Source organism: Oenanthe melanoleuca, chromosome 1A (genome assembly GCF_029582105.1).
Source record: "Oenanthe melanoleuca isolate GR-GAL-2019-014 chromosome 1A, OMel1.0, whole genome shotgun sequence".
Classification (NCBI taxonomy): domain Eukaryota; kingdom Metazoa; phylum Chordata; class Aves; order Passeriformes; family Muscicapidae; genus Oenanthe; species Oenanthe melanoleuca.
This window is the reverse complement of record NC_079334.1, coordinates 20,225,552-20,251,141: the sequence shown is the minus strand read 5'-3', so window position 1 is coordinate 20,251,141 and position 25,590 is coordinate 20,225,552. Positions and strand designations below refer to the sequence as shown.

Sequence of the window (25,590 nt, the reverse complement as noted above, 5' to 3'; positions counted from 1 at the left end):
ATGATACAGATAGGCTGTGAATAATTTTTCCATACTTATCTCATGCATTTATTCCTTTTTTTAAGAGCAGGTAGTGTGCAATCTGACATCTGTGTTTCTGAGGGAGTGAGTTAGCTAGGTCCATTCTTGAGATTTCGGTTTTAATTTTGTTTTCCATCTCATCCTTAGGCAGGTGACAAGGAAAATAAGTAAATTGAAATTTACTGATATTTGGCTTGCTGTTTGTACCCTTTTGGATTACGAAATTTATTGAGATGCAAGATAGATTCAAAATTCATAACAGCGTTTTACTACTTCATAAAGCAGCCGTCGCTTACACTTCATGCATTAGTAGGGATTAAGGGGATTAGTGGATACCAGAATTTCCTGCCCTTTGCATGCTTTCCTGCAGCAATTGCACACTTGGCTTCCTGCTTCTTGATGTCCTCAGAATTCTTAATTCTTTCATGCTTCTCTCTCATTTTACTGTGGAAATATGAGGGTTTTTCAATATCATTTTGATTCTTTAGTATTTTTAAATGAAAGTTTGAGTGCTAAATCTTACTATAAAAGTCACTTTAAATAAATCAGTAAAATCAGGCTCAGATTAAAAAGGGGATATTGTTGTTTAAATTTAAATCTAGGTGGAGATCCCATACAGAATTTATAAAGAAGTTCACAAAAGTTTTTCCAAGCTGCTGATAGGCACCTTATTTTTAACCACTTGGGTATTTTAAGTTCTGCTGCTGTGTCTGCCTGCAGATGCTGTTGTTTTGCTGAAGCCCAGCAGATGCTAGCTATTTTCAGCCTAAATCCATTTTACATCTTACCTCTCCTGCACATAACCTTTTAGAAGGTCCACACAAGCTGACCTCATTACAGGGAATGGGTTTGTGGGGTGCTAGTGTGGTGTTTTACATACTAATGTAGGGGAAGGAGCACACAGCCAGAACAGAAAGGGAGGGCCTGTGTGAGAAGTTGGAAGGATGCTTTTTCATAGATGCAGATGACATGTGAGCCAGTCTGCAGTCTGACCAGGTGCAAAGCCCTTCAGCTTCCAGGAGGAGAACCAAAAAGACCTTTCTAAACATTAGGACCGGTAGACTTCTGCCCCCTTTTTGCTTTTTATCATATAATGTCAATGTTATCCAGTGAGCAAACTCCCAGTAATGAACTCTGGGTCTCTCCCCATCTGTCTCACTAAATGCCACTTGGAACAAGTGCCTTTTCATTTGACAGCAAAATCAATGAATGAAATATTAGAGGCCTGAATGATATGATGTGCAGAATACATTATGGGACTTGTTGTGTTTCAGTAGACAGCAAGTCTTGCCCTTTCTTCCTGTTATCAAAAACAGATCTACTTAATGAAACTGGTGCCTTCTGCTAATCTCTCACCTCTTTGCCTTTGGACTTCAACTCTGTTGCAATACTTCAAAGACTCTCTGACTCAGAGCTGTGTGATAAATTTCTGTATTTCCTGCGTACTATTGGCCTCACATTTTTCATCTGTTTGTCTCAATTAAAGCCAGACCTGCACTAACTAAATGATTAAACAACAGAGAGGGAGAGGGAACTTAAGCTAATTTTCATAACACTTGTTTTCATAACATCTCTTTACTTAGTTGAGATCTCCTTCCTCTTTGCTTGAAGATTCTTCAGAACAGCAGGAATCACTCATTACTAAGCCAGTAAACAGGGACAAAAGGGAAATGTCAGTGCTGAGACAAATTTGTGTTAAACATCTGAAAACCATTGGTACTATCCACAGAGAGTGATCTGCAAAAAACTGAAGAATGGGGGGTTTATTGCTTTATCCAAGCTTTACTGGATTCTGCATCAGGAATATTAACTGCTTTGTTGTTTTTATTGCTTTTTCCAATCCTTATGGGATTCTGCATCAGGAATGTTAAGTATTTTGTTGTCATGGTAGTAAAATGTGTCATATGTGTAGTAAACAGCTGTAAACTAAGAAAGTAAAGTAGTTAATGTTTGCTAGTAATCCACAAGGCATCCTGTATAATTTATTCTTGGAGCTGAAGGCAGTGAGCTCAGTGTGAGCTCAAGATGTCTGTGTGATTTTACTTGGTGCCCATCATGACTCTGTAGTATTGGTCATGCTGGCAAAACTGAGCCAGTGCAATGTATGATTTCCAGTTGGGTTTACAAGTAGACGTATTTTCAGCAGGAGAACATCTCAACCACTTTACCCTTTAAATCCAGATGTCTCCAGAGTACAAGTTGAAAGATAGAGAAGAATATAGAGAAAGGATGGTTGTTTTCAAATTCAAGACCAATTCTCTGCACAGTTATTAGGTGTTTGCAGTGCTCCATCCCTTGCTGAGAAAATAACTTGCAACACTTCTGTTCTGTTTTCCAAGTTGTTCTCTTCTTCTTCTCCACTGCCTGAGTGCAGAATCATGCCCTATTTAGGGAAGCTGCAGCTCACTGAAGAGGTGACCTGTCTCTCATTGCACATCTGGTCATCATAAGAATGAGGAGCAGATCCCAAGACTCTTGAGCTCATCACTAAAGCATGAGATACCTGATGCAGCCACTGTTTTGTAGCATCATGCTGAAGCATCTCTTACTCTGTAGGCTCAAGATGCAAAACAGCAAGTTGTTGTCTGGTATCAGAGCTCTGTCCTATTTCCTGATGCTTGTTTAATTGTGCTTAATCATTAGGTGTGAACAAATATTTGCTGTGTCATCTTACTGCCTGATACTCCTGATGCATAAATAATTCTTAGCAGTAGTGTTTGTGAGCTCTAACCTGTCTTGAAGCCCATAATTAAAAGGATGAAGTGAGCTGTTTACACAAACCAATTGTCAGTGTACTAAGTGCCCTTAATAGCATTGGCCAGAAGTGCTAGGCATCATCATCTTACTGTAGTCTGTGTCTACTGAAGAGACAACTCCTGAATTTTCATCTAGAAGAATTTGCAAAGGTTGGTAAAGCCACATAGCCAAAGGGAAATGCAAAGCATGTTTATTTTTTTAACAGAAGTGAACCCAACGGAGGGGAAAAATAATGTCAACATAGTTGGATTTCAACACCACATACTATAACTTGGCAACCTTTTTCACATTAAGTGGATGACTACAGCCCTTTTCTGTAATTTATTTTTTTTCTGATTCATTTTGATTTTTTTTAAATTGTCACTAGAAAACCAACCCTTTTCATTTTGTTCATCTTGTGCATGGGTTGCTCTGCCTCTGCTTGTGCATTCTGGGATTTCTCTGATTCTTGGGGAAAGTACTTATGATACATACACTAATTTCTTGCTTGCAAACATTCTTGGTGTGTTAATCGATTTAAAAGATTTGTTCCTTTTAAATAAAAAGAAAGGGGCATTAATATCTTGCTGCTAATAAATGATAACTACCCAAAAGGATATGAAGTAGGAAGCTATGCACAGTTTCCTTGAGCAATCTTTGGAATATTAGGAAGCTCTTATTCCCTTTCTCTAATTCCATGCTAGCAAAGGAGTTTACTATTCCAGCATCGTCAGACAACAGTCACTGAAACCTGATGAAGTGTAGTGATGCAGTGATGTGGTGAAAATGAGGGACAAACAGACAGCTTCAAACCTCTGTTACCTGGTGTGAATATGAGTTAAGATCATCACTGCTGAAAAATGCAGCTGCCTGAACGTCAAGAGGAAAGTGATGAGACATGCCTGCAATCCCAAGGGATGTACCCAAAGTAAATCTATGTCAGGGCAGCACATAGCATTCAGAGATGTGGCAAGGAAAAACTCAGCCTTCAGTGGACCCAGCGAGCTGACAGCTGCTCGAAGGTGAGCTGAGTGGGAATTTCTGAGTGATTACTGGCAGTGACAGTTGAGGCACTAGGCTCTCATTAGGGACAGTCTCTCGGTGTCTAAAATCGGTGCTCTGGGTCTCACAAGTCCTGGCACCTGTTCCTAGATCACCACTCACCTCCCCAGTGACCTTGGAAATGTCACTCCATCACCACCAGCCTCAGTTTCTCCTGCTGTAAGTTCTCCTTAATGAAATGCTACTACAGAAAGGCATTGTATCAGAGCCTTATTGATCACAGAGTGCATCCTGCTGCTCAGCTCCCCATGACTGGGACACATTTCACAGATGGGCTTTGTGCCAACAAAATGTGCGTAGCAGGACCTTATCCTCTTTGTAGAATTGATGCACTTAGGTCAGGCAGAGTCATAGTGCATGGATAGTTACTTTCTGCTCCTCACAGTTTTATTACACTATCTTTGGCAGCAAAAAAAGAAAGCATTTTTTCCTCTGTGATTGGTTATTCATTCATAGCCCAAATTCAAGCAGTGGTTTTAATAGCTTGTATATTCCTGAAACTCTGGACCCTTTCTCTCAAATCAATGCCTGAATATTAGAAGGGGTGGATTTGAATTGACTTTGCTCACAAGGATGTTTTGCTGCTTTCAGAGAAAGAAGTTTTCAATTTTACAAGAGTGTGGGGTTTTATATTGAATAAATCAAAAATTTAAAAGGAGACCATAGTAAGGGAAAAGCCATTGGTGTGAATAAAAAAGTAAGGTGTGTGGTCAGAGCAGTGGGTACCTCTTGCTGACCTCCTGCAGCCTGGTTAGAATACAATATTTAGCAGCTGGAAAAGGTTTATGTGAAGTCTCCTATTGCTGTTCATTAGATGTCAGCTCAACTGCTGAGACAGTCTGTACTAAAAACAGTAACATAAAAACTGAGGTGAGGAAGGACTGGCTCAGCCAACCATGTAGCTGGTACATGAGCTCATTCTTACAATTCTTTTGCTCAAACTTAAAATTGCACAACCATTTCATTCTTCTCCAGATTCCATGCCAGAGCACATTTCATGGCAATGAGTTGGGCATATCACAGAATGGGTCCAGGTTGGAAGGGACCACAGAAAACCTCAAAAAGTTTTGTGACAAAATGAAAGGTTTTTCTGTGATAGCCTTCTTGTTCTCAACTGCTGAGAAGAATCCATTTCCCTGAAATTCTGGAGATGAAAGTGCTGCAAACATTAATGATAGATTTATTTACTAGCTTTGCTGTGGTTTGCTGGACTTCTCACTGTCCTCTTAATTTTTCTAACAAGCTCCTTGGAGGACACTAGAAGATGAGCAGAAACCCAGTATACTCTCCTCTCTTGATTGATTTCATTCTTTCATCTTTCCCTGTGAAGATGAATCAGATCTACGTCTTCACACCAACCTTCCTCAATCCAGTTCTGTATACTGCATCCTCTTGATCACCTTTGTGTATGCCTTTTGAATCCTCCTTCCTACCACATACAAAACATTTGTCATGTTTCTCTCTGTTTAGACTCCAGCCAAGTTATTTTTCTTCTCTGATCTGAGTTGCTTTAACTTCTTTTGTCCTTGTCACATCACCATCTCTGAATACATTCCAGAAGTCAGCTGATACCATTGCTTTACATCCTTGTTTCAGCATTGCCAGAGTTTGTCTTTATTCCTTTCACTTGCTCTTTTCCATTGAGTCAACCTGGCTCATCTTGACTTTCTCTGCCCTTGATATGTTGTATTTACCTCTGCCTCATTTGTCTGCAATCCATTCTTACCAGGTATTCACAGCCTGTATCCTCTCTTCTTCTCCTGCACATGATGCTCCTGTGGAGCCATCCTCTCCTCTTCTGAGCCAGTCCTGCTGTACCTTCAGGGAGTACTCTTTGGCTTCCTTCTCATCCAACCTGTGCCTTACTAACTTTCCCTGTAGTTTCTCTCCATGAGTATTTAGTCCACTAAGAAGGAGTAATGGTTGCTGAGAAACAGCAATGTACTTAATGCAAATGAGATAGCAAGAAAAGAAGTTTAACTTTTGCAGGGGGCGTTTTTTCCTTGAAACTTCACATTTCCATATGTAATAAAGAAGTTCTTCACAGCAGAGACTATCTGCACACAGATATCTGTACATATTTTGCATGTTTATATGTGTGTGCATGTGAATCTGTGCATGTAAATATAATACATATATCTGTCACATTTGCACATCTGTGAAATAAATGCACAGTAGAGGTCAAAGTACTCAATTCTGTTGAACACAGTGTGTTCTGTACCATACAGTAAATGAGATGGTGTCAGACTGTATTTTTAGGGTCTGGCACACTTGTGTTACAGAGCACACACAAAGTTTCACTTGTGTATTTTACACTGGATTCTTGGTAAAATTTCTAAAAAAAATTTATAGAGGAAAGTCCTGAGGGATTTCGTGTTTGAAATATATTTTTAGAGGCAAATCAGGGCATTTGTTGCATGAGAAGTCTCTTTTAGGAATGAGAGAGGACATGGCAGTAGAAGAGAGGAATGAGCCTGGGAGCAGGAAAAAACATGCATTTATATAGACAGCACAAGAATTGCAAAGGGCAGCAATAGTGAGGATGAAGAACTTGAACTTGACAGTGATCTGAAGAAAGGGATGAGAGATGTGGCAGAAGATGTGAAAGATTTTAGAAGCCCCTGTATTTTGTATGAACCAATATATGGTCAGGGGCAGGAAGGCCATCAAGAAAGGGTCAGTCACTCAGGCAAGACTTCATATGAAGTGCAACACATTCAGCTCAGTCAGCTTAAGTACACTAATTTCATTGAAATCATACTGATTTATACCAACTGTGGTTGTGGCCTCACATTTCAGAAAGAAAGAGTGCCTTATGCAGTTGTTTAAAGGCTAAAGAAATCTGGAGAAGCAAAAAAGAGGCAAAGGCCGGTAATCAGATTTTTACTCCAAAAGAAAATAACTCTGCTTCATTGCACCAGTATATATTCAACTAGTCCTGACAGTGTTCATCAGGCTTGGTATTGGCCAATTTAGAATATTTCCAGCATTGAGAATATGTACATTTTCCTCTTGTTCCCTTCTGTCAGTTTTTTATTCTCTGTGTCCCATTTTGGGAACAGAATGCTGCAGTTGTGAATCCTGTCAAGCCTGAAACTTAAATACTTGTTGAGTTCTTCTCCTCTCTTTCACCTTACACTGAAGGCATGCATTACTCTGGCAGTATTTGGCTGTAGCTCCAGCATTCATATCTTTATTAAATTCCTAATTATCTAAACCAAGTCTGTTAGAGTAGTTAGAAGTAGCAAGACAGTGTTCTGCTCTGTTCTCATTTAATATGCTCCACAGTGTAGAAATTGCTTACTTACTATGTTTTTAGAGGCTGGAAACTACTTTGCACTTGATTTTGACTTTGAAGGCTTCTACCAGATACAACTAAACCTTGCAAATCCAACAACCAGGAGAAGTGAGCTGAAACAGATCTTTTCTGTGACAGCAGCTCACCCTTTGACCATGGGCAATCAGAAGGTGATAGCCCAGCCCTTCCTTCCCCTTTAATATGTCTTTTTATTTTCTCCTTTCTGGAAACAGCCTGGTGTCCTGAGAAAGTGCAATTCACACAGAGTGTTTGCTCTTAGTTTAATTGCAGTGCAGTCATGTAAAAGCCACTACAGGTTTAAAAGAAAAAAAAAAAAAAAAAGCTTCCACTAAAGAAGATGTTGAAAGTACCTGTACTAACTATAATTTTTTACTACTGTTTTTATTGTTTGTAATAGTAAAATGCATCAATGCAAGAGCTGAGGTTAAGGTCCTGTGTACCATAGACTGTAGAGAAGATGAAATCCTCTAAAACTGTGAAAAACTTAGGGCAGAATAGGAAAATATTGTTCACAGGCACCAAGCAAAAGCAGCAGATACCAGACTCTGCAGAATTAAAAGCTGGTACTCCTTCATCTGTGTCATGTGCCATGAGTCACTGTGTCCAGAGGACCCCTGTGAAGAAGTGCCACCATAGAGCTGCACTGTCCTGCTCCGTGTTGCACAGTTGCTCCTCCCTGCTGCTGGAGACAGCTCCATGCTGGATGGAGTTCAGCCTGGCCACATGCTGCTGCTCCCACCCTTTCAGCAGAAAGTAGCACACACTTACTAACTCTGAGGGCTGACATCTGCAATGCGTGAGACAGGCAAAGTGGAAGAGGGGCAAAGTTTTTATCAGGGGGACTTGAGCAAGAAAGAGGCTGTTCAGTATCACCCAAGAAATCGGCATCACAGCTGGGAGCTGAGTTAAGGTCTGGAGTCCCCTTCAGCATCTGAGTTACAGGATAATGCTTTCCCCTCCATTAGCCACCAAAAATCTGTGAAGTAAAAGCAGAATTGAAGGCAATGAGTTGTCAGGTTCAGAAGTATCTGTTTTTCCATGGAAACCTCTTCCAAATAACAGCCAAGCTTCTCATCGTGTGAGAGCTGTCAGGCAGCTGTTCTGTGCAAAATGCTGTAGCTGCAGCTGCTTTCTGGAGAAGTCTCAGCCCACAGCCAGGCAGCACACAGCTCCATTCCCAGCCATCCAGCTGTAATTCTGCCTGACCAGTAATTTTTCACTGTGGTCATGCCAGAATCATAGCCTTGTTTTCTCTTGTCTGGCTGTTAGTGGTGATGTATGAAGAAGTAAGAAAGACAGCTTAATTTTCATAAGCTAACTTGTGCCTGGAGTAACAGAGAATGAGAGGAGTGCACTTAATCATAACTGCAGGACTAGAAAGAAAATGATAGAGCTTTTTCTGTTAGTTGTGGTATTTTATTATAATAACTCTTAGGAAGAAGAAACCGGCAGCTCAGAGTGCTGAAAGGTTCAAATCCATTACAGCAGGCACCCTGTTCTCATCTGCTGGAAGAATAGCTCACATAACTCTTATGCTTGCCTTTTCCAAAAGGCTGTGCTGGGAGGGAACTCCAGTCTATCCTGCCCAGAAAACCTGAATTCAGACTGAGTTATGATCAGAGGTGAAGTGAACCTGGTGGTAGCTCCTGCAGAGCTGTGAGCACCTTGCAGGGAAGGCACAAAGGGTGGCAGAGGGGCAGGCTGGTCATGGTCAGAGCTGTTCACTGTGCCTCATGTCTGTAACTTTGTGATGCACTTGGAAAAGTAAATAACTAAATTAAATAGCAGGTAGTGGACAGATATTCTCACAATGATTCATTAAAAAACAAAAATTGATTAAAGCTCTGAGTGAAAGCTTTTGAGTGAATTTTTAGTTGGTTGCAATTGGAAGGACTAAGCTTTGGGTTTTTTTTTTGTTGTTGTTGTTTGAACTTTGAGATACATGGAATAATGTGGTCTACAGGCTATATATTATGCATCTGTATTCTGTGTCACATTGTTTTATATTATTTAACATGAGGATGATTCTGCATTCTTAGATGTTATTTAGGTATCTTCAGCTCAAAATATTTGGAGAATGTCTTCCAGAAAATATTTCTGATTTTCTTTTTTCTATATTGATTCAGAATGAAAACCTTTTTGGAAATATTAATATTTGCTATGCAGCTGAAGTTCTGTTTTCTGGATTACTTCTGCCTTAAGTCAAGATCACATAGACAACGTAAAGGGAAATAAAAATATATTCTTCTTTGGCAGAGACAGCAACACTATTCCAGCCTAGAGAAAATAGAAATATAACTAGAAAAGATGGATAGCATATCTCCATAATTTTCTCCAAGGTGGCTTGGGAGACAAGCCATCACATCTGCCTAATAGGGATTTTATGCACCAGTAAGAGTTACAACAGCCTGACAGGTTGCATAATGCTCTACCCTAGGACAGTGTGTGAACGTGTGCACATTCCCAGGCCATTGCAGAAGCAAACCAAAGCCTGTTAGCTCATACATTTTACTGTGTGTTTCTGACAAGCTAAAAGGACATGTACAGGCAGTTATTCCAGCTCAGTTGATACACAGTAAGTCACATTATCTGATCCATGTATCTGAGCCCTAGAGCTTACGTGATGTTCATTTCTGCCTTCATCCATGTCCCATATCAAACCTCAAGGAATGCTGGTGAAACTGAGATTTTTTCAGGTGTCTTCAAAAATAAAGGGAAATTGCATAAGGAAATTATACAACTACAGTAAGTACATGCCAACATAATTTCCAGAACCTTTTTTAGCTTATCTTGGCATGAGAAATAATAACTGAGAAATTAGTATTTCAGGGGTGAGTTATTGGAACTGAGATTTTAGACTGGTACCTGGGAAATGAAAACTATTAACAAGCATTAAGGTTTGTTTATTTTTCTTATTCATTGGTTTAAAGGCAGAAATCTATAGCATGTTGATGCTCCATGGTAAAGAAGTTTGGTACCTGCTTCTTGCAGATGGAATTCTAACATTTCTTTTGATGATAGCTATACTATCCTGAGAAGGATCTGTGGTCTGCTGAGTTGTGAAATGTGCTGTTAGGTTATGGACAGGGTCAGTCTCTTCCTACCAACTGTGCAAACCCATTCCAGCCCACCTTAATTTCTGTTGTTTTTTTTGGTTTGGTTTGGTTTTTTCTCCTCATCCTTTATAGGCCAGTGTTTTTTATCTTGATTTATTCTAGTTCAGCTGTAAGGGACTGGCAATAAACAGGCAGATTTCCACCTTGGAGTCAACAAGTGTTGGTTTAAATTGTGTCCTTTGGCCTCTTTGTGCCTTAGGCTCCTTTCAGCCAGTTGGGATCCCTTTCATATTTCCTCACAGTATATGGCTTGTGATGCCTGATCACAAGCTCTCCAGTGTGTTCCATGTGTCTCACAGGTTGAGACATGCTATGGTTTATCTGTATGAACAGAGTTGCTTAAGATGTGTTTCCTCTGGCTTGTAGTTTCCTTCATTTGCATTGCACTCCATTAGCATTGCCAGTTTTCAGTAGCACAAATGGGTCTTTGATATGATACTTTTGCTCTCTCCCAGATTTTCCACCTTCTTACAAATTTTTTTCTGGAGTCTAATGTGAAAAATTATATATACTGTATAATAAATATGTAATGGAATAGGAGAGACATCATTGGAAAATCAGGTTTGTGAGGCATGTCATTAGGATAGGGTAGGATGATGTGGAGTGGTGTGAAGTGGACTTGGTAATCTCTCAAAGTTATTTTTAGATTGATTTTCATTCAGTCCTTGGATGCTTTCATAGTGTTCTGGTTTATTTTTTATATGTATTGGCCAGTCACTGCTGCTCACACTCTTTGAAACAGCATTCAAGACATGTTGGGGTTACTGACATTCCACTGAATTACAGATACCACAGGAGAGTATTGCAATCACCTTTCAAGCCAATTAAAAATTTTAATTACTTGTATCTGTCTTTATGTCTTGTTCTCAGCCCAACCTTGTCTTGGACCATACTGAAATTTTAGTAATACATAGCTGTGGTTCTATGTAAGCAACATACAATGGTCATTTCAGGCTTTCAGTGCACTGCTGTGACCATGCACTCAATTTTACAAGCATAGCTGGGATTTGGAAATGAGCCTTCGAAGCATGATGCTTTCTCAAAAGGTTGCAAAATAATTTCCAGTACCAGTCTCAGTGCCCTCACTGAGCATGTCCCTCTTTCAAAGCACCTTTCCTTTTCCTTCCTCTAGATCCAAATGCAGTTCTCCCCTTCCCTCCATCCTCTGTTACCACAGCATCATTTCAATCACTTCTCTTATTTACATTTTATACACCACATTTTAGGATACATAATTAAGTCCTTATCTGTACAAACATTCATTTTTCTGTTGATTTTCAAGCAGTGCAAACCTTCTAGACACATTTGATTTAACATACATTTTGCCCAAGCTGAAGCCAGCTGCTAATCAATGCAAGATAAACTGAAATAAAACTGGAGTCATAATTTCTGTGCAGCATTCTACACAGGCTCACCTAAATGACTTTTAAATTACTCTCTTAAATTAAAATGGTGCAACTTTCTTAGGCAGTTAAACTCTTCAAATCCAGTATTTTTTGGAGCAAAAGGGGTTTCCTTTGTGACTGAGAAAAAAAAATCCATGAAACTAGTAGGGAGAGCATGGGAAGAGAATAATTTGTTTTACTGAGCCTTGTTCTTCAATTATGTTATCTCCATCAGAGTATGAACAGATCTTCATATTAGATGATCATTTTACCAACACTTAATTCTCACTAGGAGGATTCTCCATCATTGTATTCCAAAATCAAGCAGCATTCAGATTTGTCTGGGTGACATATTTCTGTCAGCATGACAAAGGTTCCCACAGTGTTTAATTACTCAGACTAGCCAGGGAAGAAGGGAAGAAATGAGCCAGGCTGGATTTGCTGTGCCAGGCTTGCTTGCCTGTTACATAAGCTGGCTTCTGCTGAAGGCATGGAGGGAGGGCAGCACCCCAGCTTCTGCCTCCTCTCTCTCTGGGTGTCCCTCCCCACATTGCCTGTGTGTTTTCCATTGATTGACTTGTCTTCTCTCTTATGATCTTCTTGCAATTTGCTCATTTTCCAGGGCAGCAAGTTCTTGGCTTAGTGGAGAACCAGAGTGATTGGTATTTGGGCAATCTTTGGAAGAACCATCGGCCCTGGCCAGCACTTGGGAGGGGCTACAACACAGGTAGGACCTGAAGTTTGCTCTGAATTAACACTTGCATTCAGTGTGCAGTCTCCTGGTGTAGAGAGTATGAGATGTGGTAATTTGTACCCCCTTCCTGAGCTACAGCTAAATGTATCTTTTTTTAAAGGAAAAATGATTCAATGTCATGCATTTTGGAGTTTCTGGTCTTCTCTAAATGGCGTTAGAGAAGATTGTGTGACATCCTTTGGGGAAGAACAGAGTTTTCAGCAATCTGACAGGTTCTCAGCACATCTCATACAAGATTTCTGTCCATGATGACTCGTATATAGGCCCAGCAAGAGGGAATGAATAGGAGTTGAGGCTCATTTTCTGTAGAGAAGTAAATGGTATCACAAAATGTTAGCCCAATAAAGATAATAACTCCTGCAGGACACCAACAGGATCATAATTGTCCTAATAAAATGCAAGCTACTGGCCATCAATTTCTGCTGCCATGAGAAAGGAATAAAGGCACTAAATCAGAGAATTTATTAGTTTACAAGAGGTAGGTCTTCCCACTGATTTGTGTTTGGTATGTGAGAAAACATACCAGGTGCATAAAGAGCACACACATACACCTAAATCATTTCAATGCTGGGCTTTACATGCTGATGCAGGGAGTTAGGTTCCCTCTCTCTTTGTAATAAAAGGACAGAACAGATGGTGAAGCCTCCATTTGGAACAGATGAGTCCATTTAAATATCCCTGCTCTATCAGGAAATTATTCACCATAATAGTGATTTTGCTTCACAGAAATATATTGGATTGAATTAAACAGACTAACTAGAAAAAAGATTGAGCAAGTTGTGATTGGGTCATCTGTATTTCTATATCCCTGTATATATTTGTGGGAATCCCACTAATTTTTGTGAATTTGTATTTTAGCCTCTGCAGAGCATCTCTGTTCTCTGGAAATGTTCAAAAGAATAGCCTAACAGAACACAGATTGGTATGGATACAAGATCTTGGCAGAATAGGTTTGTTTCCTGACTCTTCTTTGCCAGAATTGCAAATGGAAAGGCTAGGTCTGCCCACCCCTGTTCCCCAGCCCCACCAAAGCTTGAGACAGAGATAAGTTTCATAGATTTTTCCTGAAATCTGAAGGCTTATATTTTCTACAACTCAACCTGTTGGTGTCAGTTCAGTTCACTGTTACACCACAAAGCAGTATCTTTTGTTTACTGAGAGATGAGCACCTTCTTTAGCTACCTGCTTTCTGCTGTATTTTTGCTTTTTCCTTTGTGCCATTTTAATGCTGGCAGAGAGAAATCTGGCACAACCACATAACATCAGAATAATGCAGCAATATATGGTGGGTAGTATAAAACACATGTATTTATATCTAAAATGCTAATGTTAAAAAATTCTGTAAGGCTTTAACTTACATTGTTAACTTACTGTTCCAAGTGGTTTATAGGAATACCAAATGTCAGTATATCACATAAACCTTACACTGAAAGCAAAGATAACCAAGTATCTGCAGTCCTTCACATACTCTGCATTTGTTTATTCTTGTATTAACACATACCTATCAAGCCATGCATAATCCCATAATCCTACACATGATTTTGTTTTCCTCACAATTTCTTTCTTCACACAACTCACCTTGTAGTTATGAAAACTCTTTTTTTTAGAAAGAAAGCCAGAAGGTAAATAATATATGGAAGATTGACAAGTGATCATAAGAAGTGGAATGTTGTTTTTTCAAGTATGTGGAACAAGAGGTCACTGAATGAAACAGTTCAACCTCTGAGACATAGGAAACAAGGTTATTGACAGAGTCAGCACCCTTTAATATAAATTTCTTGATTGAATTAATTGTTTGCCTCAGTAATCTAGCAGAGACTGGAGAGATACATTTCTCAGGGAAGATGAAACTGGATCTTGTTTGATGTGTTCAGTAAATATAAATAATTGACACTGAATGCAATGGTGAGGCCAATGAGGATTCAGAAAACTGAAGTGGGAAGACACCAAGAAGGGAGGCTGTATCTCCAAGCAAAATACTCATGAAAGGCAGTGGTCCAGGAGGGGGAAGGCATAGAAATTCAGGTGCCTGGAGCTGTACTTAGGAACTGAGAAAGGGCCCCCAAACCCCTGAAACTTTAATGAGCTAAACAGAGCTGGATCAGGGGGAGGCTCTCAGACAGGCTTTGCTCTTGCTCTTGGGAGAGTGTTTACTACAGACCTAGGATACAATCCTAAGAAAAGAGATTTTTATGTGAGCCTCTTCAGCCAGACTTAACCCTGGCAGATTTGATTTTGAAGCACCTCTCAAAGTCAAAAGTGTTCCACTGTTCCTCACAGTTTCTGAAGATAATAATTTCTCTTTCACTCTTATCTTTCTATGCCTGAGCCTCTCTGGACAGCATATAGGTTGGGAGAGTCCCAGGAGGCACATGTATTAAAGGCAAGGATGTGTTTGTTCCTTCTTCACTGGTTCTTCAAACCCAGTAAGCATTTGTGCTGTGCTCTTCCTGTGTGCCCAGTCCAGATCTCCTGACAGCCAATACAGATTTTCAAGGAAAGGTTTTATTTGGTTGTTTTTCATTCTTCCTCATTTGCACAGGCAGATAACCCAAGTCATACTTTAGTCCATGATAATATAATTGTTGGAAAATCAGACCAAACCCAAAGTCAGATGATTTAATTAGGTTTAAGATGTTCCTAGTTAGAACCATTCTTTATTTGTGATAACATTTTCTTCCTCAAGCAGTTTAAGCACAATTCCTTCTGTACCACAGAGGTTTCCAAGTTTTTTTCTGAGCTCTACTGGCAAACACTCAATAAGCTGCTTAATCAAATGCCCTTTTTATATATCATCTACTCCATGTTGATTGTCTGCACTGGGTTAACTCTTCCAGATTCCTCATACATTAATTCATGCACAGTTCCTTGCTATGTAACTATATTATCTTTCACTGATTAAACTGTGCTGCTTTTGGAAGTATTGCTGCACTATGATTTTTACTTTTTACAGATGTTAAACTGACAGCTCCAGAGTTTTACTGTACAGTTTGATGTTCATTTCGGAAGTAGCAGTCATTTTATTTCTCAGAAAAGTATATTCTAAAAGAAATTCTAAACATAAAAGCTTTTAATACATTGTCTGCCTTACACTTTCCATCATGGTGGAGAATAGCATTTAAGAGCAATCTCTGGTGACTGCTAAGGCTGCTGGCCACTTCTTCAGGGGTGTGAACCACCCTTGGCTTCTCTGGCTTGAGTGCAGCAGAGCCAAGTTCCATCAGCTGAGAATGGACCCCATGCCTGCCAAATGGAGCTTTAGGATAAATCTATACTTTGGGTGCTAGGGGTCATTTCTAAAAACTTTGTCCTAGGGGATTTCAGTCTCCTAGACTGCAGAAGCCCATTCTGAGGATTTGAGGCTCATCTGAAATGCACTGCCTCAGTGCAGCCACCAGAAACTGTAAGGAGGTGTCTCAACAGCTTGAGCTGAGAATTCATACTCCCACACTAGGAAATGTGACATTAGCAAATTGTGGATTGGGAACAGAAGGGAATGGCTAGCACCTAAGGATTACTATGTGTGTACTGTGCCTTATTACTCCTGTGTTTGTAATGACTGCAAGAGCACTAGAATGAATCTCTCTCCTTTATTGTTTTCCTGAAAAAAAAGGACCTATGGAAGTGAAATTGGAAATTGGAAGCATGTGTTACATCATTTTTGCATATTACTTAACAAATTTGAATGATAAAAGACAAGCACAGAACAGACTGTTTATGTGAAATAGGCCTGGGTCACATCCTGTGCTCCTTCACAATGATGCTGTGCATCTTCAGTGCAGGAAACAAATGGCTGGTGAAGCAGTGCAGAGTGGGCTGTTGGTACTCATGGCACTGCCTGTGCTCCAGAAACTGGAGCTTCCAGCCAAGCTCCACAGGCTTCTGCTTATGATGTGGTAATTGTTCTCATGTAGGTTGGCTGCCTGAGAGAGGAGGATCTTGTCAAATTGTCTCAGTGAATGAAGAAGTCAGAAAACTCATGGTTTGTAGAACCTTTTAACACACCATCATGGCCTGACCAAGCTTAGCCATGCCCCCTCTAAAAGCCATTGCAATATTCCTGTCTCCCATTAGTTCAAACATTAATCATGTTTGGTAATGGAAGTGCTGTCATTAGGATTGGTTCAAAGTACAGAAGCCTTTGCAAACAGATGAAAAATACATTTTAATGATGAAAAAACTGCTGTCCAACACTGATGGCAAGTCAAAAAGCAGCACCTTCTTCATCTACTTAGGTTCACACTGTGCCAGTTTTTTGGATTAGATTATTCTTCCTTTAAGACACTGTGAGTTTACTCAGTAAATACTGTTCTCAGTGCAAAGCATGGTGATACACCTGAGCTTTATACATATAAAGGTGCCTTTGAAGTACAAACACAGTGCACACTGTCCAGGTAGCAGTTTAGGAAGTGCCAGCCTATGGTTGCTTTCAGTCTCAACAGGAAATATCATCTGTTTGTGTCAAAGGTGGGAAGCTAAAGTGATAATTCTGCTTTTGATGACCACATCCTTATCTTTGTTGTCTATAATCTGTAGCTTGCACTTAAAAATAAGCTATCTTAAAGCTGACTACCCTCAAAGAATCGCTTCCTTTCCAGTCTTTCTTGTGCACTTTCTAAAGCATGTGATGTACTGAGAACTTGTTTACAGCATGTTTGACATTTCTGAAACGGGGGTCAATATGTATTTTATTTTGAAAATGGTGTCTCTAGTTTGAGAGGCCTAACCATGCAATAAAGGCATTACTGTGGCTCTGTTAGTCTACTGTTCATGCATTGTTTCAGATACATCCTCTACTCCTTAGCAATTGAATCTCTCAGCACCTGTAAAAACTGTGTTTTTAAAAAACACCACCAAGACTTGCTTTGAAACACTGAAAAAAATTATCTCTTAGGAAACCTGTGATTAAAAAAGATGGCATTTAGACAGTCTATACCAGATTCCAGTCCTATTGGAGTAAATAAAATTTATTTCTTTTTAGTTTATTAAATTGTCCTAGTTTTAGGAGTTTTATTGCTATGACCTGAGCCCATAATGTAAAGTTGTCCATGTAATGTACATAAATCAGGCATTTAGATGTAGCATTACAATATAATTATTTAAAAAATCACTTTGAAGTGTTTTATTTTTAGCTTGATCAAGGCAGTTCTTTATGTGAACATACATACCTTGATCAGTAATTATGTTGTCCAGTAGTCTGAAGTGCCCTCTTTATTATAGAGGGACAATCATTAGCAGGTTAAATTTAGATGAAAGAGTTGCATATAAAAGCTTAGTAAAGGCATCCAGGTGCCTAAACTGAGAACAAAACCTTCTATTATATGATGGGAGAACCCCAGACAAATGCATAGTAAGAGTAAAACCAGTACTTTTTCTTCTGAAGTGCCAGTTCACTTTCCAGTTTTCCATTGTTCTCATAAAAGTGATTGTGTAAAGGCAGTTCCTTTTTGTAGAGACAGAGTGGTTTTAGCCACAGTCCCACACAAAGGAAAGAGGCATCACAGTTGGACTCTATCTTTGGACTCTTAATGGGTAGCTTGGTGCCTGTCACAGAAAGCAGCAGAGTGACTAAGATGTCTTCTACCCCCTGTGTCAAAGTCATTCCCACTAAGAGAGCACCAACAAAAACACTTGGATTTTGTCATAGTCAGATCACTCTCTTAGGTGCAGTTTGTTACAGAAATCACTATGCTTTAATCAGTTTTGTGTTAGGGCAAACTAAGTTCAGGACCTTCTCCTTTAAAACCTTTAAAAACTTTTCTCCTTTAAAAAAATACCAAGAAATTTTGGAAGAGAAGAATCTCTAAATGAGTGGACACAAATCTGAAAAGAAGCAGCTAATTTCTTACTTTTCCTCATTGTCTTGTCTTTATGTTCATCTACATCCTGGCTTCAGTTGTTCCTGCTGTAGCTCCTCAGCCTTCCCTTCTGCACCAGTCTTAGTCAAAATGAGCTCAGGGGAGGACAGGAACGCTGCAATACCCTCTGTATACAGATCATCTCTACACAGTTGTTCTCAAAGAAGTCACAGGCTGTGAAAAGAGAAGTTGTCCCAAGTAGAATTGTTGAACTATAGGCAATTTAGGTCAGAAAAGATCTCCTGAGATATTTTGGTCCTCTCCCCATTGAAAGTCAGCTCAGATTGCCCAGGGCCTTTTCCAGCTGAGTTTCAGGTTTCTTCATGCACACCTCTCAGAGCAGGCTGTTCCTTTATTCAGCCACTATTTTTCTGTTCAGCAGAAAATAAAGTAAAAATTCACAATATCTAATTAGATTTTCCTTTTCTGCAGTATGTGACTCTTACCTCTCGTTCTGTCTCTGTGCATCTGTTAGAAAAGTGAGGCGCCATTAGGTAGTTTTAGAAAGCAGCAGGGAATCCCTGTCTTCCTTTTCCCAGTCTCCCAGCTTCTCATGAATGCCAGGCTGTGACCATTTGGGTTGCTCTCTGATGGGTTTACTTCAGCATGTCAGGGTATTTATTTGACTGAGAAATCCAAAACAGTGCTTCAGATGTGGTCTTGCCAGTGCTGAGTCAGGAGTGGTAATCACTTGCCATGACATGAGGGCTAATACAGCCCAACACATGGAATATTGCCCCAAGGTGGAACTGCTGGCTCATGTTACACTTGCTGTCCACCAAATCCCTTAGACCTTCTCCTGAAAAGCTCCTTTCTATCCACCTGTCCTCCAGCATGTTCTCTCCATTCAGGAATAGTCTCATTCAGGACTTCCTGTTGAATTTTAGGAGCTTTCTCTCACCCACTTGTCCAGTCAAGGACCCTGAGTCCAGCCCATTCCCATGGAATGAGGCCATGGCCCCCAGTTTGGTGTCGTGTGTTACATTGCCTAGGACACATTCTATCCCTTTTCCAGCTCATTCATCTGAATGCTGAGCAGTCTCAGGGCCAGTACCAGCTCCTGTGGAATACCCCCTGTGACTGACCACCGAGTGTTTTATAGCTGAACACAACCCTCCCAGGTTGGCAGTCCAACTTTGCAGGCTCCTTGTAGCCCACTTGCCCAAACTGTACCCCAGTTTGGCTATATGAGCATGATAAACAGCTCCTTAGGCAAATCCCTGTATTTCTGTTGAGAACCTAATCCTTCTCTCTGTTACTAGTAAACAAGTGGTTGTGCAGGAAGGATTATGTTTCCTGGGCTTGTTTTTTTAATGCTGTAGTTAATTTCCAGGCTTGTTCATTGTGTGCTGCTGTTTTCGTTCCCCTAATCCATTTCTTAGAATGTTCTATTCCTCTGAATCTCACTCAGTCAATAAGCTGCCCATTAAGGGGGGGGAAAGGCAGGAGGAAGTTTTCTGCTTTCTTCTGAATGCAAAACTCCAAATCTCTTTGTCATCCAAATAGAAATACATTTCAGGTGGTTCAGCCCTGAACCACATCTCCTCTTTTGTTGCTAAGGTGTTGAGTGAACACCAGACCCAGAAAAAGCTATGATGGGTTCTTGCTCACTGTGCCCATTGTTGCAATTAGCTTTGTGGACTACACTTAATATGAGAAACTGCTTTTGAAAGCTATTCTCCACCATGATGGAAAATATAAGGCAGACATTTTTAAGATTAGAAGCCAGCCAAAATAATTAGCACCTGTACAGGGTGCATTTTTTCTCTTCACATGGTCCCAAGTGGAAACCTTGTGACCCCTGTTAAATATGATGCCTTTGAGAGGATCAAAACCAAAAAACCCTACATAATTTAAAGCAGTGGTCCCTGTTATCTTTTGCTGCTTTTTGTGGAAGAATAAAACATAAATTAGTATCATGGATAAGGTCCAGATCTGATATAAATGCCTGACATTTGCTTTAAAGAGACTTAAGCTGGTTTACAAGAGCCAAGGATTAAGAAACAGATGGGGTTTTTTTCCTTTTAAAGGTGGGTGGTTCTTTGGTGGAGAGTCCAAGATAAATTACTTTTGGAAGAAGTACTTGCTTTTGACAGGGCAGGTAGTCAGCAAATTTCAGCAAGCCTCCTTAGTTTTTATCCATAAAAACAACTTTGTGTGATCCAGACATGCCTGCACCATGGTGATCCAATGCCTGGACCACCTGCACAGTAACCCTGTACAGTCTGTATTATTCTGTGATTGCTCTTCAGGACAGCTCACCCAAAGTCCAGTTCCTCTGGCTTTATGTAGAGTTGTGACACTCACTCACAATTCTGTGTTTTGAGGCTGACATGAAGGATTAAGAGATGCATGACAATCAGTCCAGCATGGATAATCAGATGAACTCCAGCTTTGCTATGATTGACAGAATGCTTTGTGTGATCACTGGATGTACAACCAGAGTCATTTCAAGTATGAGTACAGGAGATCCATTTGTTTTGCATAGGATGGAGGCTTTTTACTCCTGTCATACCTGATTTCTACACTGCCAGGTAATTTAGCTGCCCAGTTCATTCTTCACTCTTGGTTCCCAATTATCCACAGGACACAGAAATTAGTTGGTACCTTGTATTTCTCAGGAACCAAACTTTCATAAAAAAAGAAAAAAAATTACTAATATTTAATGTAATTTGTTCAGATTCACTTCAGGAAGTATATCTGGAAGGCAGCATGAGTAGGACTACACTCCATTTGGCACCTCTTTCTAATCCTTTAATGTGGCATCAGCAGATTAATATTCCCCATGCCCTGATGACATTCTCCAGTGCACACAACACAGACCTTCTGTTCCTTGCTGAAAACACCCCAGTCTAGAAAATTGTGACATGGCTCTCTCCATGTCAGTGTGGTAATGTCATCCACACTGAGAAATGCAAACAGAATAATTGTTATACCTAAAAACTGAAGGAACATAAACTAGACCTCAGAGACAAGTGCTGTGCAGGATGAGTGTGGCCAGCAGGGTGTGCTCAGCAAACAGCCAGACCCTGAGCAGTGCATGCACACCCACAGTTGTACACACACAGCCAAGGGCTTGGTGCTCTGCCTGCTTGGGACCACTTTTTGCACTGCATATATTTAAAAATGTAGGTTTAGCTACTTGTCCAGGGCTGAGCTCCACAGGTGAAGGATGACCACTTACAAATTTGCAAAATTCAGGGATAATACTGGAAAATTTCCCATAAAGTTTGGGAAAATGGCTCCAGGAGGTTAGCTGGGAGCAAGTCAAAGGATAATTTGATCCTAGGTTATTAATATTTGGAGGAGAAAATAACAGTTCTTAATAGAGGGCTTGCCAATTTAGCAAAGGTTCAGCAAGATCAAATGACTGAAAGTTCAAAGAGATGTTCAAATTAGAATAAGGGAAGCACCCTTCATCAGGGTAATTATGCATTGGAATAACTTATCAAAGTTTGTGGTAGATTATCCATTATTGTAAATTTTTAAATAAAGACTGAATTTTTTTCTAGAAGTTATCCTTAGTAGACTCCAAACTGATTTTGTTCTGCGAGAGCAAAAAATTATCCTTTATGACTTTATCACCTAAATAAGTGTTTTATCAGGACTTTGTTTGCCTGCTGAAGCCCCCTAAGCACCCAGGCAAATGAAACCACAGCTAATCTTGCCTGTAAGAACTTACTGCAATTTTAATATTGAGAGGAAAAGTTCTTTAAAACTTCATAGAAATTTTCCACAATCACACTCCTTCCCTACTCAATATCACTTTTATTTTTAAATCTCACTTTTCAAAACGCTTTATAACAAGATATGCACCTGGCCATCTTTAAGCTAGTGGCCACTTTCGGTACCTTCATGGTGTCTTTCAGACATATACAGAGATGCACACAGAGCAGTCTTAGGTGATCCTTGTAATGGCAGTGGTGTGAGATTTCTTTAAGACAGATCTCCTCTGCTTCTTGTGGCCACTGCCATTGTGCTACAGCTATAAAGGCTGCAACCTCCATCCTCTCTCCCTTTGCAGGTCTGAAGCTAGAATGTGTTATCTGAGGTTTAAAACTGCTCAGCAAAAACTTTCCCAGCCTTTCAAATTTTAAGAGATTTTAGTGATGTGCCTATTATAAGGTTTTTTTCCCTTCTTAGAAGCCATTTCCATAGTTTACCAAATGAGAACTCTTTGTAATATTTCCTTTTTGCTTCTAAAATGTAATATATCTGTGCTGTATTCTCACAATGGTCACAGAGTGCAAAGGCTGTGAGGAAACAGGAGCTTTTTAAAAGCCATGTTAGGAGCTTCTTCACAGATGGTTTTTGTCTCCAACAACCTTTTGCACAGGGTTCAGGAAACAGAGGTTTTTGAGAAGGTGTCTTCCTTGATGCCCAGAGCAAGTACAGCAGCTGGGAATAACTCCTAGTTTCCATTTTTTATTTTTCTAATATTTTTGTTATTTGCCAGCCATGCTGTTTTCCATGTTAGGCAAATCTTTTCAGCAATTTGGGCTGTTAAGTGTGTGAATTTATGCTGCTTGGGACTTTATACTGCTTGGGGGTCTGTATGAAAGAAGGCAAATTTCTTCTGGTCTAGAGATGGTTTTTCTTTGCTGACCTGTAAAAGGCCTGAGGAATTGTTAGTTCTCTTCACAAGACTCTGGGAGATAACAGGCAAGAGCATTACTTAGCAGGATGGTCTCTAAGTAGCAGAGGTTTTCCTCCATAGACCTGCTAAAAATCTTATTGCTCATGATTCCTGTCCTCCAGACCTTCTAGACTCTGAAATCAAGGAAATTCTTCTGTAGCAGCCTTGGGGCTTTAAGAAAGTTGGAGAAATTCCCCAAGAAGTGGAAGTCATTAAAGAGAAGGAAGAAAGGATGTTTATCTCCTTCCAAATTCCTCAGGAAGAATAGCATCTAAGTAGTAAAGAAATAGAAAACTGGGACAGTCTGAGCTACAGTGAGCAGCTCTATAATAAGAAGTTAGAACTTCAAGTGCTTGAGTAAAACATTAATCTTAATTCTGCCTAAGGAAAAGTAGCATACTTAGGAAGCGCAGAGTAAAGAAAGTAAAAGTCTTCTGTTTCATTAAATGGTCATCAGGAAGTGTAAACAAAATGTATATAATGCTTCAGGAGGAACCATCCTCCCAACAGAGTGACTGCACAATATTTCAAAATGCACTCTATGACAACTTCACTTTTAATACATGTGCAGAGAAAACAAGGGCTATTGCATTCTGTCACCATGCCTCAAGGGACACACACATTGTTTCAAAACAGCTTCTCAGCCCTGTTCAGTTTTCTTGGAGAAAAGTTCAAATGTGGAATCACCATTTATTCTCAATGAACACAGTGTGCTAGTTTTTATTAGTTTGGGTTTTTTAGATTGTGAAAAGCTTTTTTGAGAAAAGAAGGCTGGTGTATCTAAGTTCATAGTTAAATAATATATCAGTGTGCTCCAGAAGTGTGCTAGAATGACAGTCCTTCAGTCATCTCATGTTAAAACCTACAGGTAAATATGGCTGTATTACATTAATGCTATGGCTGGTCAAATTATGAGAAACAGTCTGTAAACCAAGTGAAATAAATGCAGTGAATTTCATCCCCACAAAGAAGTAAATTTTAAAATGTGTGCAGTGGCTTGTTTTGGAATTATAGTTTTAATTTAAAGTTTTAATCCCAAACAGCCATATACTTGTGTTTTTTTGGTTTGTTCGTGATACTGTGGGTGGAAAACAGAGGCCACAGTCAGTGCTGTGGAGCTCAGTGGATTCCAAGTGCAGTCCTTAACAAAACTGGTCATTGGAGCCGTGATAGCAAAGGCATTGTCACATCCCTAACATTACACACTGGGACTGTTTTCATTGATTTCAGGTACAATGAATCAGAATTAAAAGAAGTTGCATAAGTATTTGCTAGAGTATTCAGCAGTCAGCACTGTCATGGAGATTCTCCTGGGACAACAGAGCTGTCAGTCTCTTCCATAAACTGAATTCAAATTTTTGGTGCCAAAATCTCTATAATTTACCATTGTATTTTACAGCATCTCCGGCTCAGTGATTTGGTATGTGGTCTTCATTGTGCTGCTTAGCTATAGCAGAATCCCAGTCGGTTTTTTTTAAACTCACTGTTGCTTTATGATGTATTTTGAAGCGTGTCCTACCTGTCTGTTTCAGATATTATGATGATACCTAATTGTTATTTGTCTAGGTGGTTCACTGATGCAAGCCTATTTTCAAGAAGAATTTTTTAAAACCTGACAAGGATGGGCTCTGAGGTGCTACTCATATAAGATGGCATTGCCTCAAAGGCTCACAAAAGCATCCTGTTCCACCCAAAAACAACAGGCTAGATCATACAGAAAAGTATTTTTTCAGAGCTACATTTTCTTCCCCCACAGCACTGAGTGTTTTTTTCAGGCACCTTAAGAGACCCATTGTGATAAATTGATTGAGTTTGAAAGCTTGTCCAGTTTCACTATAACTCCTCTAAGTGATTCTGTTCTGTCTTAAAATGTTGTTTATTACTTCCAGCTCTAGTATATGTTCCTCTCTGAATTTCAGGAAGAGCCATTGACTTTATTCCTGAAGCAAGAGGTGGGGATGCTTGGCAGCATTCCAAGGGAAATGGCTGATCTTTCTGCAGAGTTTCAATTTACTGTTCAGAAAAATTAAGTAAAATATTTTATTCTGGAATAGATTAACAAAAACAAAAGCAAACAAATAAAAAAGAAGAATAAATTTGCTGACATGCCTTAAAGCATCTCTGGAAACCGTTGCTTAGTGAAAACATTGGAAGAACAAAAAAGTTGTTTTAGATTGAATTAAAAAGTGAGAGAAAGTGACTCCCAAAGTTTGGTTAGACCCAAAATAGAAAATTTATTTTCCTTTTTGGACCTTGTAATAGTTTTCAATAAGATTTTTAATTTGAATACATTTTGAGATGAAAATTATTTTAGAGTAAGTTTGGTTTCAAAATGTACCAAAAAAATTTTGCAGTGTTTTCCAACTGAAACATTTTAATCCAAATATGTTTCTTCAGGTTTTTAACCCTGTTTTATTCAATTTATTCACCTAATTACTTTTTTTGTGTTTTGGGGGTGGTTTTTGTTTTACTTTTGAAGCTGGGTTTTTCATGTGTCCTTAAATGACATTTTTGAGAAACTGCTTTGTTTGTTTGTTTGCTTACTTGTTTGTTTGCCTGTTTGAGCAATTCAGAATCTGTCAAATTTTGGTAGTTCAAGCAAAATCTCATCAAACAGCAGGAAAGAAATGCCATTCAAGTTATAACTAGACTAAGATGTTTTCCACAAATTTAGTAATAAAACATTCTTCTTCTGAGATCTTT

The 25,590-nt window shown here is 39.5% G+C and overlaps 1 protein-coding gene across 2 annotated transcripts in view; it reads left to right on the top strand.

Annotated features, from left to right (window-relative positions):
- The window catches only part of LARGE1 (LARGE xylosyl- and glucuronyltransferase 1), a 263,862-nt gene that overhangs the window by 189,416 nt on the left and 48,856 nt on the right, over positions 1-25,590 (top strand). For both annotated transcript variants that reach the window (XM_056515824.1, XM_056515817.1), the window contains one exon: positions 12,262-12,366. In XM_056515824.1, the coding sequence (XP_056371799.1) occupies positions 12,262-12,366 (105 nt within the window). The remainder of the gene's footprint in view (positions 1-12,261; positions 12,367-25,590) is intronic.